Below are 16042 nucleotides of genomic sequence, written 5' to 3'. Positions count from 1 at the left end.
TTTATTGAGTTATTTTTTAATCTTTACACTTTGTGATGTGTTGACTGCATTCTTCCATTGCTACATTTTAACCTGGTGGTAGAATTTAGTGCTTTAACTTTGATACAATCACAGTTTGCTTTATGATTTTGTATTCCCTTTTAACACTCACTGCAGACTCAAGTACTGGATCATATTTCCCTTTTACTGTTGCATATTAAAATACGCTGGTGATTTTTATTATATTCCCATGTATTAGGGTTATATTTTTTTGGCATTTGATTACTCTATCATTTTCAGCTTCATGAAAGGGAAAGGGCTATTAGTCTGTTGCTCTGAATATTAATATAGGACACTTTCCCCCTTTATCTTTGCCTTTTGTGTTGTGTTGTTTCCTGGAGGGGATGCCTCTCCAACACTCACATTAATTAAAGAAAAACGGCAGCAATTTTTTATAATGCTTTAGATAAAAACATGAAGACTTGCTAAATAAAGGCTAGTTCTTACAAATGCATCTGCACCAGTCCCCAGTGGCTTCATTTGCTTTGGGTAGCCCAAAGTATGTGTAGCTTGGAAAATAGATTTTCAGAACATTTTTAAAAAATATTTGTCAGCATATCACTTCCTCCTGAACATCGAACGGTTGCTCAATGGAAGTTGCCATCTTATTGATGCTTCCTACCAGTCAGATGGTGTAGTATGGGCCTCAGAACATGCAGCTACCATTTGAATACATGGGAAAGCAAGTACTTTCCCAACCCGAGTAAATTAAGTTCTGTGTCTACCACTGTGTGTTTGTACAGTGCCTAGCACAATGGATCCCTGCGGGCACTTCTGTGATAAACATGATTCATAACTAAGGTTGCCAACTTTCTATTTGCAGAAAACTGAACATCCCCACCCCACCCTTTCCCTGAGGCCTAACCCTTCTCTGAGGCTCCGCCCCTGTTCACTTCATCACCCCTCCCTCTGTCGCTCACTCTCCGCCACCTTCGCTCACACTCATTTTCACTGGGCTGGGGCAGGGTGTTGCAAGGAGCGGGGAGGGCTCTGTCTGGGAGTGCAGGCTCTTGGATGGGGCTGTAGATGAGAGGTTTGGGGTGCAGGAAGGGACTTCGGTCTGGGAGATGGCACCAAGGGGTTCGGAGTGTGGGAGGAGGCTTCAGGCTGGGATTGGGGTGTGGGAGGGGGTATGGGCTCTGGGATATGGGTGCAGGCTCCGGGGTGGGACCAGAAATGAAGGGTTCAGGGTGTGGGAGGGGGCTCCGGGCTGGGGCAGGGGGTTGGGATGCAGGGGGGTGAGGGCTCTGGCTAGGGCCAGGGATGAGGGGTTTGGGGTGCAGGAGGGGGTTCTGGGCTGGGGCAGGGGGTTGGGGTGTAGGAGGAGGTGTGGCCTCTGGGAGGGAGTTTTGGGTGCAGAAGGGGGCTCTGGGGGTGAGAGGTGCGGGCTTACCTCAGGCAGCTCCCAGAGGTGGAAAAATCTCCTAGGTGGAGGCGCGGCCAGGTGGCTCTGCGCACTACCCCTGCCTGCAGCTCCTATTGGCCGAGGTTCCTGGCCAATGGGAGCTGCGGAGCTGGCACTCGGGGCAGGGGCAGCGCACGGATCCCCCCCGGCCATTCCTCAACCTAGGAGCCGGAGAGACATTCCGACCACTTCCCGGAAGCTGCGTGGAGCTGGACAGGTACCCTGCCTGCCCCGATACAGGCGGCCAACTGGACTTTTAGCGGCCCGGTCAGCAGTGCTGACCGGAGTTGCCAGGGTCCCTTTTCGACCAGGTGTTCCAGTTGAAAACTGGATGCCTGGCAACCCTGTCCATAACAATAATTTAGTTTTTTTAACAACACTGAAAGTTCCAGTTTTCTCTCAAATTCAAAGAAGAGCTGTACTTTTGAGTCCTTTTTAAATCAGAGTGCCAAGCTTTTGTTTATTAAGACCAGTAATTTCATGGCATGTGATTTATACTTTGAAATTAGGCCCTTGATTCAGCAAAGCACTTGACCACATGTTCCATTTTAATTGCACACAGATATCAGTGAGAACTAAACAATATGCTGAAAAGCCTGGCTAAATTGAGGCCTAGATTCAGATAAAGTATATTTTATATTGAATATAATGAAAGAAAAGTCAAGGGGAGTTGGCTACCTAAATTGCTTTTGAAAGTCCCAGCCTACTACTCTGATATTTTTATTATAGATATTGGTAAAATATGTTTGACGCTGTGTTTCTTTGGAATTAGAGTTATGTGAAAACACTGATCTCTAGCTAAAATATCAACTTTCAGTAACAATGTTCAAAAATTGGATCAAGACAATGTTCTGATGATTCTACCACTGAAGCGAGCCTTTCATTGTGAAATCATGATCATATAATATGTTAAACACAAAAACCTTCACAATAACAATAAAGCAATAAGAGAGAATCTTTGACCTCAGGGGCATTGAAAGTCATCTGAAATTCATGTACAATAATTTTACTAATATTTACTTTTCATTTTTTCATCGAATAGGAACATAAGACTACAGGAGCGAGGAGACTGTTTTGTTCTTCAAGCATCTGCCCCATTCAAACTTATATTTTATGTTTATGTACATTATTGTTTTTCTCCTTCTCCCCCAAAAGAATAGAACTAATTAACCCTTATATTCCCATTTTAAACACTATTGGTTACAGTATCTGACTTAACCCTTCTCCAGAATTTTTGCATACTCCCCTCCTGAATTCTTTCATAAATACTTGCTTCTACATATGTTTCTTCTCATGGGTAATCCAACCATCAATTTGGCAAAATAATATATAATAATAATAATATCTTGCTAGAATTGTCTATTAGCTAACTTCCTCTTTCTCCTCAATTCAGGACTTCATGAGGGATGTTTGTTTGAATGTCTGTTCATTACATTTCTTTTTAGGTTTTTATAGCCCTTTAAACTAAAGTTGTGTCAGTTCTGATAAAATAAGAAGTGATGGAAACCTTTGTTCCAAACTCAAACTAAACCCCATGTGAACCTTTTAACTGGTTTGGAAAGGTTTGAAAACATGTATTAATCATTATATAGTTTAGTTGTCTGATTATTTCCCAATCTCTTCTGATGTTCTTGTGGTAAACAATATCCAGCCCAGTTGTCCAAGCCCCCAAAAGGTATGGATTGACATTAGGTGCTTAGCAAACTGAATCAGGCAAACACCTGAGCTGCTCCTATCACTATTTTTCAATAGACTAGAAATTTGAGCTGGGTGAACCTGTTCACAGGGGCTAATTTGACAAACATGTCCTTTACACTGTTTTGGAATTATGATGACAAATTTGAGGATCTGTACATGTGTTACTCATCATTCACAATTATTCACAGGGTAATTTGTATAAACACATTTTAGCCTGTGGATTGTTCTCATAATGGTTGCTAGATTGGAGTATTATTTTATTTGTCCAGGTTCTGATCCTAAGTCCAAGGAAAGACTCTCGTTCATTTCTTCATGTTTTGGATCTAGCCCCTAAGTTTGATTGGTTACACACATCACCAGTTATTGGCCCTGGTTAAATGGTCTAAGTTTTATAAACAGGACAAAATTAGAAAAGCCAAGGCACAAAACAAGATCAAACTAGCTAGGAACATAAAAGGAAACAAAACATTTTACAAATACATTAGAAGCAAGAGGAAGACCAAGGACAGAGTAGGCTCATTACTCAATGAGGGGGGAAGACAATGGGCTTAAATTGCAGCAAGGGCAGTTTAGGTTGGACATTAGGAAAAACTTTCTAACTGTCAGAGTGGTTAAGCACTGGAAGAAATTGCCTAGGGAGGTTCTGAAATCTCCATCATTGGGGATTTTTAAGATCAGGTTGGACAAACACCTGTCAGGGATGGTCTAAATAATACTCCTGCCTTGAGTGCAGGGGCCTGGACTAGATGACCTCTCGAAGTCCCTTTCAGTTCTATGATTCTGTGAAAAGTCTCTTTTCTGTTCATTGATTATCTGTGAACATTTGTAATTGTTCAACCAATCAACTGTGCAAGTAATAGAAAGCTTTTCATAATGGCCATGAGAGCACTTCCAGCATGAATATTCTCAATAATATTTATTTATGCTTGTATTCATGATACTTTTACTTCTACTCTCAGCAAATACAGCTTTGTGGATAAGCTAATGAAAAAGGGGTGGCAAACATCAGCAAAGCAAATAAGTTTTATTCTGAGGAATGCACCTAAATACTTTTTGGCTGTGTTCAGCCTGATCTCACACAAGTCTGTCTAATATTTCCTTGTAAATTACACCATTGAAAAGCAAAATAATTCTTGTGAACTCTCTGCAATAGTGTGCCTCTAATTCCAGTCAAATTCTTGCTATACATTAAAAAAATAATTACAATAACTCTGAGGTTTACAAGTACACGACAGCCAATATATTCATAAGTCTCACTCTGTCTTTTATGTGTTGCCATTGTGCCTATATTGTGGTTCATGTGGTATAGTAGATGCACACTATTTGCAGATCACAGCAATGTAGTCAACTTGATGATGAAGTCATAGAGTTAAAGATAGAACAGTTGTTTTAGACCATCCAGTCTTGCTTTACTGCTTTATCCTCTTGCTTTATTGCTTAAATTTCTTGGCTTTTCTAGTTTAAATTCATACCTTTTATACTATTATATTAACATGTCTTTATGTATTACATATGCTCTATTTTAAACAATTGTGCAAAAATGGAAGGAAAACCCCCAGCATGCAATTGGAATCCTACTCCATAGTATTTCAAAGAATTCCTCTCATTACCATCAAGTGGGAGCCATTATAAACTCAGTGGCTGTGTCAAGATTTTGAGCCGTACCCACTAAATATGTATGGGCCCTTCTGTTGTTACAGGATTCCATTGTACTCTAAATATTACAATTCTCTTCTTTTCAAATGACATGCAACATTCAGAATGACAAAATTACAATGAAAATCTTTACGATACTCCTATCATCTGTAAATTACTGGAAGTATCACACCAACATAGACCACTGCATTTAAAAAGTCAATCCTTAATCAGTAATGGATCAAATGATGATGTAGCACTAGCTTTTCTACCATTAGAAATAACTAGAGTTTTCAATCCAAATTTTCAGCCTACAACCATAGACAGGTACCCAGAAATATTTAACGCTTCTGTGCACTCAGGTTTAAAGTGCCCATGCAGATATTTGCACCTATAAATTATGGGTGCATGTATGTGTGTGTAAAATTGTATATGAACAAGTTGACCTTGGGGGTCAAGCTATTTGTCGATATTGCACTTCATAGGGTTTTTACATATTCAAGAAGTATTAGATAAAACCACGCAGTCCTTTCTCAGCAACACTCACATTAATAACCTTTAGTAGGACTCCTGATGGAGTGAGGACTGAAGGTCATGGCCAATAGTTCTGATGCAGCCTGAACCACATCAGACAGCAGCAGTATATATTCACTGACACTTATTGTCATAATTGGCATAGCAGGTGGCAGATGTATGGAGGTGATTAAGTGAGTTTGCTCTAGACTCAGTTTGGTAAGGAGCTGATATCCCTAAGAGTTAAAATGAATGAACTAGTCCTGAGTTTAATAGCAATGTCGTTATTTTAAATGATCTCATTGGAAAAGCTGATCTTATTTGAAATTATTACTGATTTTGATACTAGAGGCTACATCCTCCCCTGGCATAAAATCAGCATAGCTTTGCAGTAGCTTGCTGTCAATGGAGCTGTGCTGTTGAGGATCAGGTCCTATTTTTTTTTAAAGAGATTAACAGGAATTAGAGAGAGAGAGAATAATTTTCAAAGCATCAGAGGTTTCTTTTCCAGATAATATTTCTAATTAATATTGTAATCAGCACAAATAAAAGCATTGGTGATTCTACACCTCTTACCAGAGCCTTGGGAAACCAAAGTTTCTTGACTTTAGTTGCAATAATTTTAAATGTTCATGTAGGATTTTCACAGATGTTGTTTATTTCTCAACTGCTGTCTCAAGAGCAAGTGGTGCCACTCTTTTTCTTGTTGCCATGAGAATAGTATAACATTTTGAAAGGGTGGAGGGAAATTTTCATTGCTTTAATTACCACCCGCTGAAGAACTGAACTGTAGAAAAATAAAGTAAAATTGGGGGGAGAGAAAAAAAGAGATGATGTTCCCAGGAGCCATTAACAGTATCAGGAGAGAGAAAGCGAAGAATGCAGCTGGCTGATAATTTATTACACCATCTTTAGGAAAAAAGAGAATTAAAACAAAAAGAACTTGGCTGTAAGCAATGTAGCATTTCTCACCTACCAACCAGCACTGATGCCTGAGAACAAAAGCAATCTCTGGCAAGGAAGATAGTGTTGTGTGAAAGCCTGCAGTGTTTTAACTGTGGGAGTTGGGAGCAGGTGAACAGATTATTTTGAATTAAATGAACTGAGATTAAACATGTTTGGTGGTGTATGCCTGATAGTGATGGTCATTCAGACCCTGAAATATCCTCAGCTCAGTGTTCTCCAAATTATGTATGTACCTCTCTTCTTTTATTCCCCTGCTGTAAAACTGTTGGATTGCACACTTCCTGTCACTCCCAAGCAGGACCCCAGGACAGTTCTGTTACTGTAAGAAGAAAGAGTGTAATCACAACCTCCCCTGCCACACACTTGTGTCATCAGCAGGATTTAAACTTGAGAATTGCAGCATCACAGCACAGACCTTGGCCACTTGAATTAATGGAGGAACTCCATTAACTGGTAGCAGAAGTAGGCTTTTGTCCATCAGTAGGCCAGCCTTTGGAAGGAGATGCAACATACACAATATGAGATTGTTATAAGAGTACCTTATCTGTGTATTTTCTAGTAGAGGTAACTGTTGTTTATAAGCGAACCAGGCTCTAATCACCTTTAAATCCTTTTGTTTCTATATTCAAATTAGGGCAATATGACCGAGGATTGGATCTTTGCCTCAACAAATAGTTTGATTTCAGAACTAATTTCTGTGTCATTCTTGGCACATAGCATCTTATATTAGGATCTAATGATGTAACTTCACGTAATATATGTCACATAGATCCATAGTGACACTATTCTTTCTTTGAACTGTTCAACAAGAGTAATTATTAACAATTCAGATCTGAACACTTCTCTTTTCCTCCCTGACAACATTCTTTTGATTTTGTGAAATGGATTAATTGACTTGTTAGGCTGATCATTTGCATGTCATTTCTAAACAGATGCATATGTCTACCTGGTTTGCATGTTTAGTGATAGATTACAGTACTCTCCAGAAAGGAGGCTAGTGCTCTCATATTGTAGCCCTCATTTAGCCAAGCACTTAAGCATGTTCTTACTATTACGACATACTAGAGTAAAGTCTACCAGGCCCACTTAGAATGGGGCCCCATTGGGTTAGGCAAAGTACCAACACAATAAGAGATTGTCCCTGCCCCAAAGAGCATGCAGTCTAAATAGGCAAAAGGTGAAGGAAAAAAAGAGGTGAAATGGCTTGTCTAAGGTCACACAGCAGGTCAGTGGCAGAGCTGGGAATAGAGCCCAGGTTTTCTGAGTCTTAATCATAAGAACATAAAAATGGCCATGCTGGGTCAGACCAGTGGTCTGTCTAGCCCCATATCCTGTCTTCCGACAGTGGTCGATGCCAGATGCTTCAGAGGGAATGAACAGAAAAGGGCAATTACCGAATGATCCACCCCCTGTCATCCAGTCCCAGCATCTGGCAGTCAGAGCATTAGGGATACCCAGAGTGTGGGGTTGCATTCCTGACCATCTTGGCTAATAGCCCTTGATGGACCTATGCTCCATGAATTCATCTAATTCCTTTTTGAACCCAGTTATACTTTTGGCCTTTACAACATCCCCTGGACGAGTTCCACAGGTTGACTGTGCATTGTGTGAAGAAGTACCCCCTTTTATTTGTTTTAAACCTGCTGCATATTAATTTCATTGGGTGACCCCTGGTTCTTGTGTCATGCAAAGGCATAAATAACACTTCCTTATTCACTTTCTTCACACCCTTCATGATTTTATAGACCTTTATCATGTCCCTCTTAGGACCTTTATCATGTCCTTGCTTTGCCAGCTGAACAGTCTGTCTTTTTATTATTTTCTCATATAGCAGCTGGTCCATACCTTTCTCTGTACATTTTCCAATTCTAATATATCTTTTTGAGATTGAGCAACCAGAACTGCATGCAGAATTTAAGGTGTGGGCATACCATGGATTTATATAGTAGCATTTTGATATTTTCTGTCTTATTATCTATCCCTTCCTAATGGTTCCTAACATTCTGTTAGCTTTTTTGACTGACACCACACTTTGAGTGGATGTTTTCAGAGAACTATCCAGAATGACACCAAAATCTTTTGAGTGGTAATAGCTAATTTAGACCTCATCATTTTGTATGTAGAGTTTGGATTGTGTTTTCCAATTTGCATTACTTTGCATTTATCACCCAGTAGCTCCCTGTAACCAGTGGAGAAGAGAGCTAGAAGAGCTTTAGCTCACCTAGTGCTCCTCCTACGAAACTCCTTATTGGGGGAGATGTCTGGCCCTACCAACTGCCTCGGATGCACTACTTAAGCCAAAAAGAGGCAAAGGAAGTCATCTGAGCATGTAGGTCGATTCCTGCTTGGCTGTCACTTAGTCCCCTGAATCCTGTGCTTTGTCTTCCTGCCTTCCAGCTCGTTCCTACCCTCCTTATCCCAGATCCTCTCCACGCCAGGTTCCTGCTTTCCTGCCTTGCTCCAGATCCCTGCTCCTCCACCCTACCCCTGACTCAAACTTGACCCTTGGCGTGATTCCTGACTTGGGCTTCAACTCTTAGCTGGAATCCCGACTCAGGCTTTGATAACTAGACTTAACTGCCTACTCCTTGGTCCTTACAATAGTGTGCCAAAAGTGGCAGCATGGGTTAGCTCTACCAGGTAAAAACGTGGCTGAATCCTGTGGTCATGTATTCGGCATGGCTGGCCTGTGCTGCTACTCTCTGTTCTATCCCAAGTACATTACTAGGTTGATGAAAATTAGCACAAGTATGTCTACATGAGCTGGCATCATGCCCATAGCTCATAATGTAGCCATAGCTGTAGACTATAATTTGATAGACTTATCATATGTTGATTAGAGCAAGTTTAGAATATTATACGCAAAGAAGAGAGTTGCATGATGCACGTACATTAAATTACTACTTTTGTCATGTGCTTATCCAGAATTGATTTAAAAAAAAAAAGAGAAGAAGTTAGTAGAGATGGGCTGGAGTTGTTAAAATCTGATCCTGTTTCCTAGAAGACAAAAGCAGACATATGTACACAAAAGGGGAAAGAAAATAACAGCAAAGATAAAAAATGCAGCTTCTGTCTCTGGTGTTGACTCTTACTTGCAACCTCACTGCTGGAAAACACACAGGCATGGCACTTGGTCTTATTAGCCACTCTGAGACCTGGCAAATTCATGCCACCATCAGGCAGTTTAGGGCATTTCATTTAGTTGCTCTCTCTGATCCCAAGCTCAAGCAGTGTTGCAAAATATGCAGTCTTGACCTGCTAAGACAGACTTGTAAGACAGAAGGAAAAAGAAGAGAGAGAGGAAAGAGAAGAAATAAGGCAGGGAAGGAAAAGGATGCCTGGGGTGAAGTGTGGGGACGAAGTCTCACTTCCCAGGTGGCATTTGGGATCTAGCCAAAGCTGGTGGAGGCGTCAATGTCATTTATCTGCCTCTCTCTAGTCAGAAAATCTTTCAGGATTAGGATTAAGAAGGTCTAGAGTCCCAGGAGACGGTAGGGCTGGAAGTCATGATGGTGAAGCTCGCTTTTTCCCCTTCTCTCACTTTTCAGTCAGTCAGTATCACACTCCATTAGATTTTCCCAAAAAAGTCTCTCTTTGAGGTACCTCAAAGGAAGTGATGGGTGGAATAGCCCATCCCCTCATTATTTTGTGCATCAATTAGGCCTGATTGCCAACACATCAATTTTGGTTCATTGATTTCTGATCCCACACTTGTTTTGTTTACCAGGCATGATCTTAACACAGTCCTTGAGTTATATCAGCAGTCCCTTTTGATTGGACTAACTCAGTCTTTCTGTCTCCTTTTTGCACCTTTTCCCAGCAACATTTATTATAGGTTATTATGATACGTTATGAGCTTTCATTCAACTTTTCATAGTTGAGATCACAATTAGAGTAAATTTGTAGGCCCAGTTATTACGACAGGGCATAGCCCAGTTATGAGGACATTTCTGACTGTACCTTTCATTGGGTATGTTAGGGTTCTATATTACTCTCTGTCTACATTCAGAACTCTCAACAATGTCAGTTTAGAGTCCCTGATTGAGATAACATATGGCCCTTGTCCTCTAAAGAAAGTTAAGGACTTTCTAAACTAAAAGAAACTAAATATTTCCAGAACTTCCCCATTGGGGGTGAGATTTTCAAAGCTACCAGGAAGATTTGGACACTTATTTTCCATTAACTTTAATCTGATCCCCCAAGTGGCTTTGAAAACCCAGGCCTTGATCTTTCTTGAATCTTCTGAATAAGTTAGCAGTCATTAGCTAGCAAAGAGACTTCTACTAGCTGTGAGCCAATTGCTCAATAACGGAGTGGGGGGAAAGACAAAGATATAACCTCATTCCCCTCCATATTGGCCTTTGGAATGAGCCAGCCCACAAAGGAGAGCAGTCTGCATAATACTACTGAATGGTGCAGCATGTAACCCTCCTGTATACCAAGCAGCCCCAGGGAGATTGCATCTCCTGGGACACAATCTTTCTCCCTGTCTTCTGAAAGGCATTGCAACCCTTCAGGAGTCTGGAAGTGGTGTTTTGTACAGTCAGAGATTCTAGGACAAGAAGGGGCCATTGTGATCATCCAGTCTGACTTCCTATATAACACAGGCCATAGAACTTCCCCCAAATAATTTCTAAAGCAGATTTTTTAGAAGAACCTCCCATCTTGATTTAAAAATGGGCAGTGGTGGACAATCCAGCATGACCCTAGGTAAATTGTTCCAATGGTTAATTACTCTCACTGTTAAAAATTTACGCCTTATTTCCAGACTGGAAATAGCTTCAACTTCCAGCCACTGGATTGGGTTATACCTTTCTCTGCTAGATTGAAGATTGCCTTAATTATTAACCTCAAAACATTTTGAGATGATCAGATCAGAGGTACTGTATTACCTGATGAAAAGTATAATTATAATTGCCAATAGCCCCTGAGTACCCATGATACAGAAACTGCAACCCCTGGACATTCCAGTGCTCTATCTATTCTGATATCTCCTTTCTTTCAGTGGCTTAGAATGTAGATACTGAATCCAGAGACTAAATGACCTTTTCTATTTAATTTATTTCTCTATGAGTTGTATTTTGTGCACATCTTTAGGAGAACTGTGAGGACAGTGGGGATGTGGTAAAACAAGTGGAAATAATTATTAATAATCACATAAGTAACAAATTAAGCATGCAGAATTCCATCAAAGACAGGTAATAATTACTGAGTCCCCTGAGCTGTAACCTCCTACCACAATCACATTCCACTGTAAGTGCTTGAACACTTGAGAGGCCTTGCACATTTCAGCTTCACCTCCACCCTTTAATACATGTCTATTTCATTTTAATTACTACGTTCTTCAGGGCCCATTATGTGATGACTGTGGCCTCTTTCTTCTTGGCAGGTATTATTAGCCGCCAGGAGGCAGAAGAGCTGCTAATGAACAAGTCTGAAGGAGCATTCCTGGTGCGGGTCAGTGAGAAAATCTGGGGCTATGCCTTGTCTTATCGCCAACAGAGCGGGTTCAAACACTTTTTGGTGGATGCTTCGGGGGATTTCTACAGCTTCTTGGGCGTGGATCCCAACCGGCATGCGACACTCACGGATCTTATTGATTTTCACAAGGTATCACTTACTGTGGAAAGATCAATCACTGAACTCAGCAGATTAATAAATTAAAGAGGAACCATGTAATTTGAAACCAACCTAGAAAGTGGAAATAACCATAGTGAAAAGCTAAACTACTGTACAGTGGCTCTAATCAGAATATACAAATTAAACTTCATACACCTGGAGTTTTGTTTCTCTGCTGAAGTGAACCAGTGGATTTTTTTCCACTTTCAAAATCTTCAGTATCCATTTGTGTCCCTTTCTAACCAACTTTGTATGCAGTGCCCGCTTTGAAGGACCAAAAGATGCACTAATAGGGACTGACAGAGCTAACAGTTTTTCTGAGCTTCTTTGGTCTGCAAAATTGGATTGGAAATATTACAAGAAAAGGGCTTTTGATGGTATTTCAGCACTGTAGCCTCTGATCCTGGAGCCGCAAAATGCAAAAGCACACACAATTAGGAGAGTGAGGGTCAAACAAATTGAAGAATAGTCTGGGTTCAGTTTTAGGAATGGACTAAGGCTAATTTCTTATGTTATCCAAATCCCTCTTCTCAGAATAGTTTACCATGAGCCTTTGACAACTCTACATCGCCAGGAATTGGCTCTCCTGGAAGTTGTGCTTCTTATGGTCCAGTCTGTGACTAAAAAGCAGCACAATTTCTGATGGAACAGGTTATTTTTACCTTCTCATGTGTGTCTCTCCATCAATTTTTCTTCTGTTTTTCTCTTTCTCCTCACCTGTATTGTTCCCTCGCCTCTTTTCTCTTCTTTGTTTCACTCTCATTCCAGTGGATTTTTTCTCCTCTACGACTATTTCCATATCCCATTTCTCCTCAGACAACGTGTAAGGAGCTTTCTTTTTCTTCCCCTAATTTCCCTTCTCCTGTTCCCAATTTCCCTTCCCTCTCCTCTAAGCCTCTCTTAAGGTGCCATGAACTTCAGTTTGAAGCACCTCTGCATGCTCTCTCCACACCTACACACACTCTGTTCGTTCCCCCAGTGAACCTCTTGTTAGTACTTATAATACTGAACAACAGAGGGAAATTCTGCTCTGTGACACTGGGGTAAATCTGGAATAATTCACTAGATTTATATCAGTTTAATGGAGATGAGAAGTCGGGCCCATGAGTGAGGTCACCGCAGAACATGACAGTCCCTGCCTCAAGGAATTTACATTGCAAGTAAGAAACAGACCATGCAGTCAGAGCAGAGTGTAATATTCTACATAAATAGGTTGGGACAGATTCCTGGCCTCTCTCAAGAAATGGCACAAGAAGAGGTCTTAAAACTGCCTTAATGCAGCAGCTGAGAATCTAACTAGCATAGGAGAGATGTGAGCCTGGCACACAACCTCTATTTGCCCCTCCAAGGAGGGGTGGGGCCAGAGTGCAATGTGGTCCAGTGATCCCGGCTAGAGGAACAATTCCTCAAGACCATTATCCCCTGGCACAAGGTAGAGCAGCCCTAAGCTGGTTCTAACTTCAGTTTGTGTGTGGGGGGGGAGAGAGGGACGGGAGGGAGGGTTATAAAGTTGGCACAGTACTGCCTATGCTGTGGATCTAGCCCGTTATACATAGAACACCCCCCCCCACATGATAAGCAGGGGGAAAGCTGAACCTAGACACCCCCATTTTATTTTATATATTTGAAGAAGCCTTCATGCTGGCTGTCTTTTTCAAAGTCAGTGCATCTCTTTGTACTTCCTTCTACAGAAACAAGCATCATCTAGATCGGTATATTGGAGAGAGGGACTCTCAGGATACTCCTGGCCGGGAATATTACTTTTTACAGTTGCACAGCTAGCACTTAAACACTGCAGGCTGAAACTGTGGTGGAACTCAGTCCCTGAGGCAGGCGTTCTGGCAGCCATGATGTCTCCTCCTCTTTTGGGGGGCAATCAAGTCTGACAAATGTTCCTGTATTTCCCTTGTTTTCTCCTTGCCCATCATAGGCAATAACCACACAAGACACCCCATTCATCTGCAAAGAGAACAAGGGCACCTGTCAGAAGCAAAATGTCTATTAAGCCCAGACAATAAGGAAAAAATATTTCTGTGGGTGGGGAGAGCGTCCCCGATGATAAAATCGACAGGTGTGGTTATGACAGTCTCATTAGAGAAGCTGCTCTTCTTCTAAAGTGACCACCCAGTTCTCTTTTAATTGTCTGGCTTAGTGGACATATGTAAAACTGGTCAGTTTGCTCCTGAGTGTCAGTTCCTGTTTTCCATATCATTGTCAATGAAACTTTTCTGTCTGTCCTTACCTCTGAAGTGCGCTCTCAAGCCCTCCACAACCTTTTAATGGCCAGCTACACAATGCCAGAGGACATGAAAGCAGCACAACGGAAATTAACTTACTCTCTTCCAGATCCTGCCCCAGTTCTGTTTTAGATGAAACTCTTTCAGGAAGGTTCCTGGTCTTTTGTCATGGTTAAGATGAACTGTAGGTGGATTCCATTTATCTTCAGAGCCCAAAGTTTACTGTGATCCCAAAGACCACAGCAAAAGCTGTAAGAAGTCAGAGCCAGCCACCAAAACTAAAAGGTCTAGGAAATGACAATAATACAGAGCTTGACCCTCTTTCCTCTTCTTTGCCTCATTCTGGTCTTTATTTGGAGACACTGGTTAATGTGGGTGTTGGGAGATTGTCAGGTCAGGTAACTACTACCCAACTTTACAGCCACGACCATGTGGCACTAGCCAGTCTAATGTTTATATGAGTTTTTACAACCACTAGGGTTTATTTTTGCATATAAATGTAGTGTTGAAAGCAGCAAACATTATCATTAAGTTGAGAATGGCTTTCCCTACTAAACCCCTGTCTCTGCTTGCTCATAACTTTCCCACAATGTTTCTATTTGGATAGGAAATGTCCATACTTATTTTCAACCCAACATAGTGATTGGGCATGGACCAAGACTGGGATTTTCAATGGGGCCTAAAGGAGTTAGGTACTCAAATTCCCATTGAGTTTCACTGAGAACTGAACACCTTTGAAAATCCAAGCCCAATAACTCAGATCTAAATTTGGATTCAGCTGCGTTCCTAACTTTGGGATGTTCTGATCTATGGTTTTGCCCCATATCTAATCCCCAAGTCATTTTTAATGGACTCATTAAAATTGTTTCAGTTATTTTTAATGAATAACAAAACAGAATTCCCTTGATTTATGTAACTCTTATTTTCCCACTCAATTTTTATTCTATTCTAACGTGCCAGTTTACATAATGAATAACAGTCTCTATGCTAACTATGGAAAATGGTTTAGTCTTTTATTCCATTCTTTTTATATTGGCATACAGTTATCAACTGTGCATGTGCAGAGAGTGGCATAGATTATGCAGAGCACTAAGAAGGATGTGGCACTAGCATGATCCTTTCCACTGACTGTGTGGAAGAGGGACTATCAGTCCCTGTACAAAGCAGAGGTGAAGAAGGAGCTGGTTTTTGTATTGGCAGCTCCACACCTTGGAGAGAGAAGAGGTGCTGCTGGTATCCCAGTGTACATTTGATCAGATGCACATTTGTGTGTCTTATTAGAATTGCAGATAATCATTTTTTAAGATGTGTAGTTGGGCAATAGCAGCCAGTTTCTCATCTCACCAAAGGTTTGGTCCTTACAGGAATTGGGTGAGGATCTTCTTTTTTGCTGTGGTTTTGTTTCTTGAGGGGACAGGAGAAGGCTGAAGCACCTTTGAATGATACTGTGAATGTCCTTTTATCTTTTCAGGAAGAAATTATCACATCCTCAGGTGGGGAGTTACTACTGGAACCATGTGGACAGAGGAAGAATCCACCTGACTACAGTTCCTTATTTGAATGACTGTTTTCTGTCTTTAGGACTAGAATGAAAACCCTATGGGTAGTTAAAATAGTATGTTAATTATCAAATTTTCAGTTACTAGCTGTTTGGCCAACAAACTACCACCATTAACAGGTCCTAGAAGCAACCATTTGATACCTGATTTGTGGTAATTATTTATATCACCAAGAGTTTAAAGATGGGAGAATACTGACTGACTACAGGTGAAAACAATTCTCAGTAGTCCTTCTAAGAGATGTGGTCAACTGGCATTGGCACTCAAGGTCATTTTAATTTTTCATCTAATGTCCAGGGTTGAAAATGCTAACTGACATGACTTTAAGAAGGAAGGTGAGCTACTGTATACATTCATAAGGTGTTGTATGA

At 40.9% G+C, this 16042-nt stretch overlaps 1 protein-coding gene across 2 annotated transcripts in view; it reads left to right on the top strand.

Annotated features, from left to right (window-relative positions):
* SH2D4B (SH2 domain containing 4B) overlaps positions 1-15676 on the top strand; it is a 127831-nt gene extending 112155 nt beyond the window's left edge. For both annotated transcript variants that reach the window (XM_065408394.1, XM_065408395.1), the window contains 2 exons: positions 11646-11866; positions 15584-15676. In XM_065408394.1, coding sequence (XP_065264466.1) covers positions 11646-11866; positions 15584-15676 — 314 coding nt within the window. The remainder of the gene's footprint in view (positions 1-11645; positions 11867-15583) is intronic.
* Positions 15677-16042: the final 366 nt, after the last annotated feature.

This window comes from Emys orbicularis, chromosome 7, assembly GCF_028017835.1.
Source record: "Emys orbicularis isolate rEmyOrb1 chromosome 7, rEmyOrb1.hap1, whole genome shotgun sequence".
Classification (NCBI taxonomy): domain Eukaryota; kingdom Metazoa; phylum Chordata; order Testudines; family Emydidae; genus Emys; species Emys orbicularis.
The sequence above is the reverse complement of the archived record's forward strand: the minus strand, read 5'-3'. Positions and strand labels throughout refer to the sequence as shown.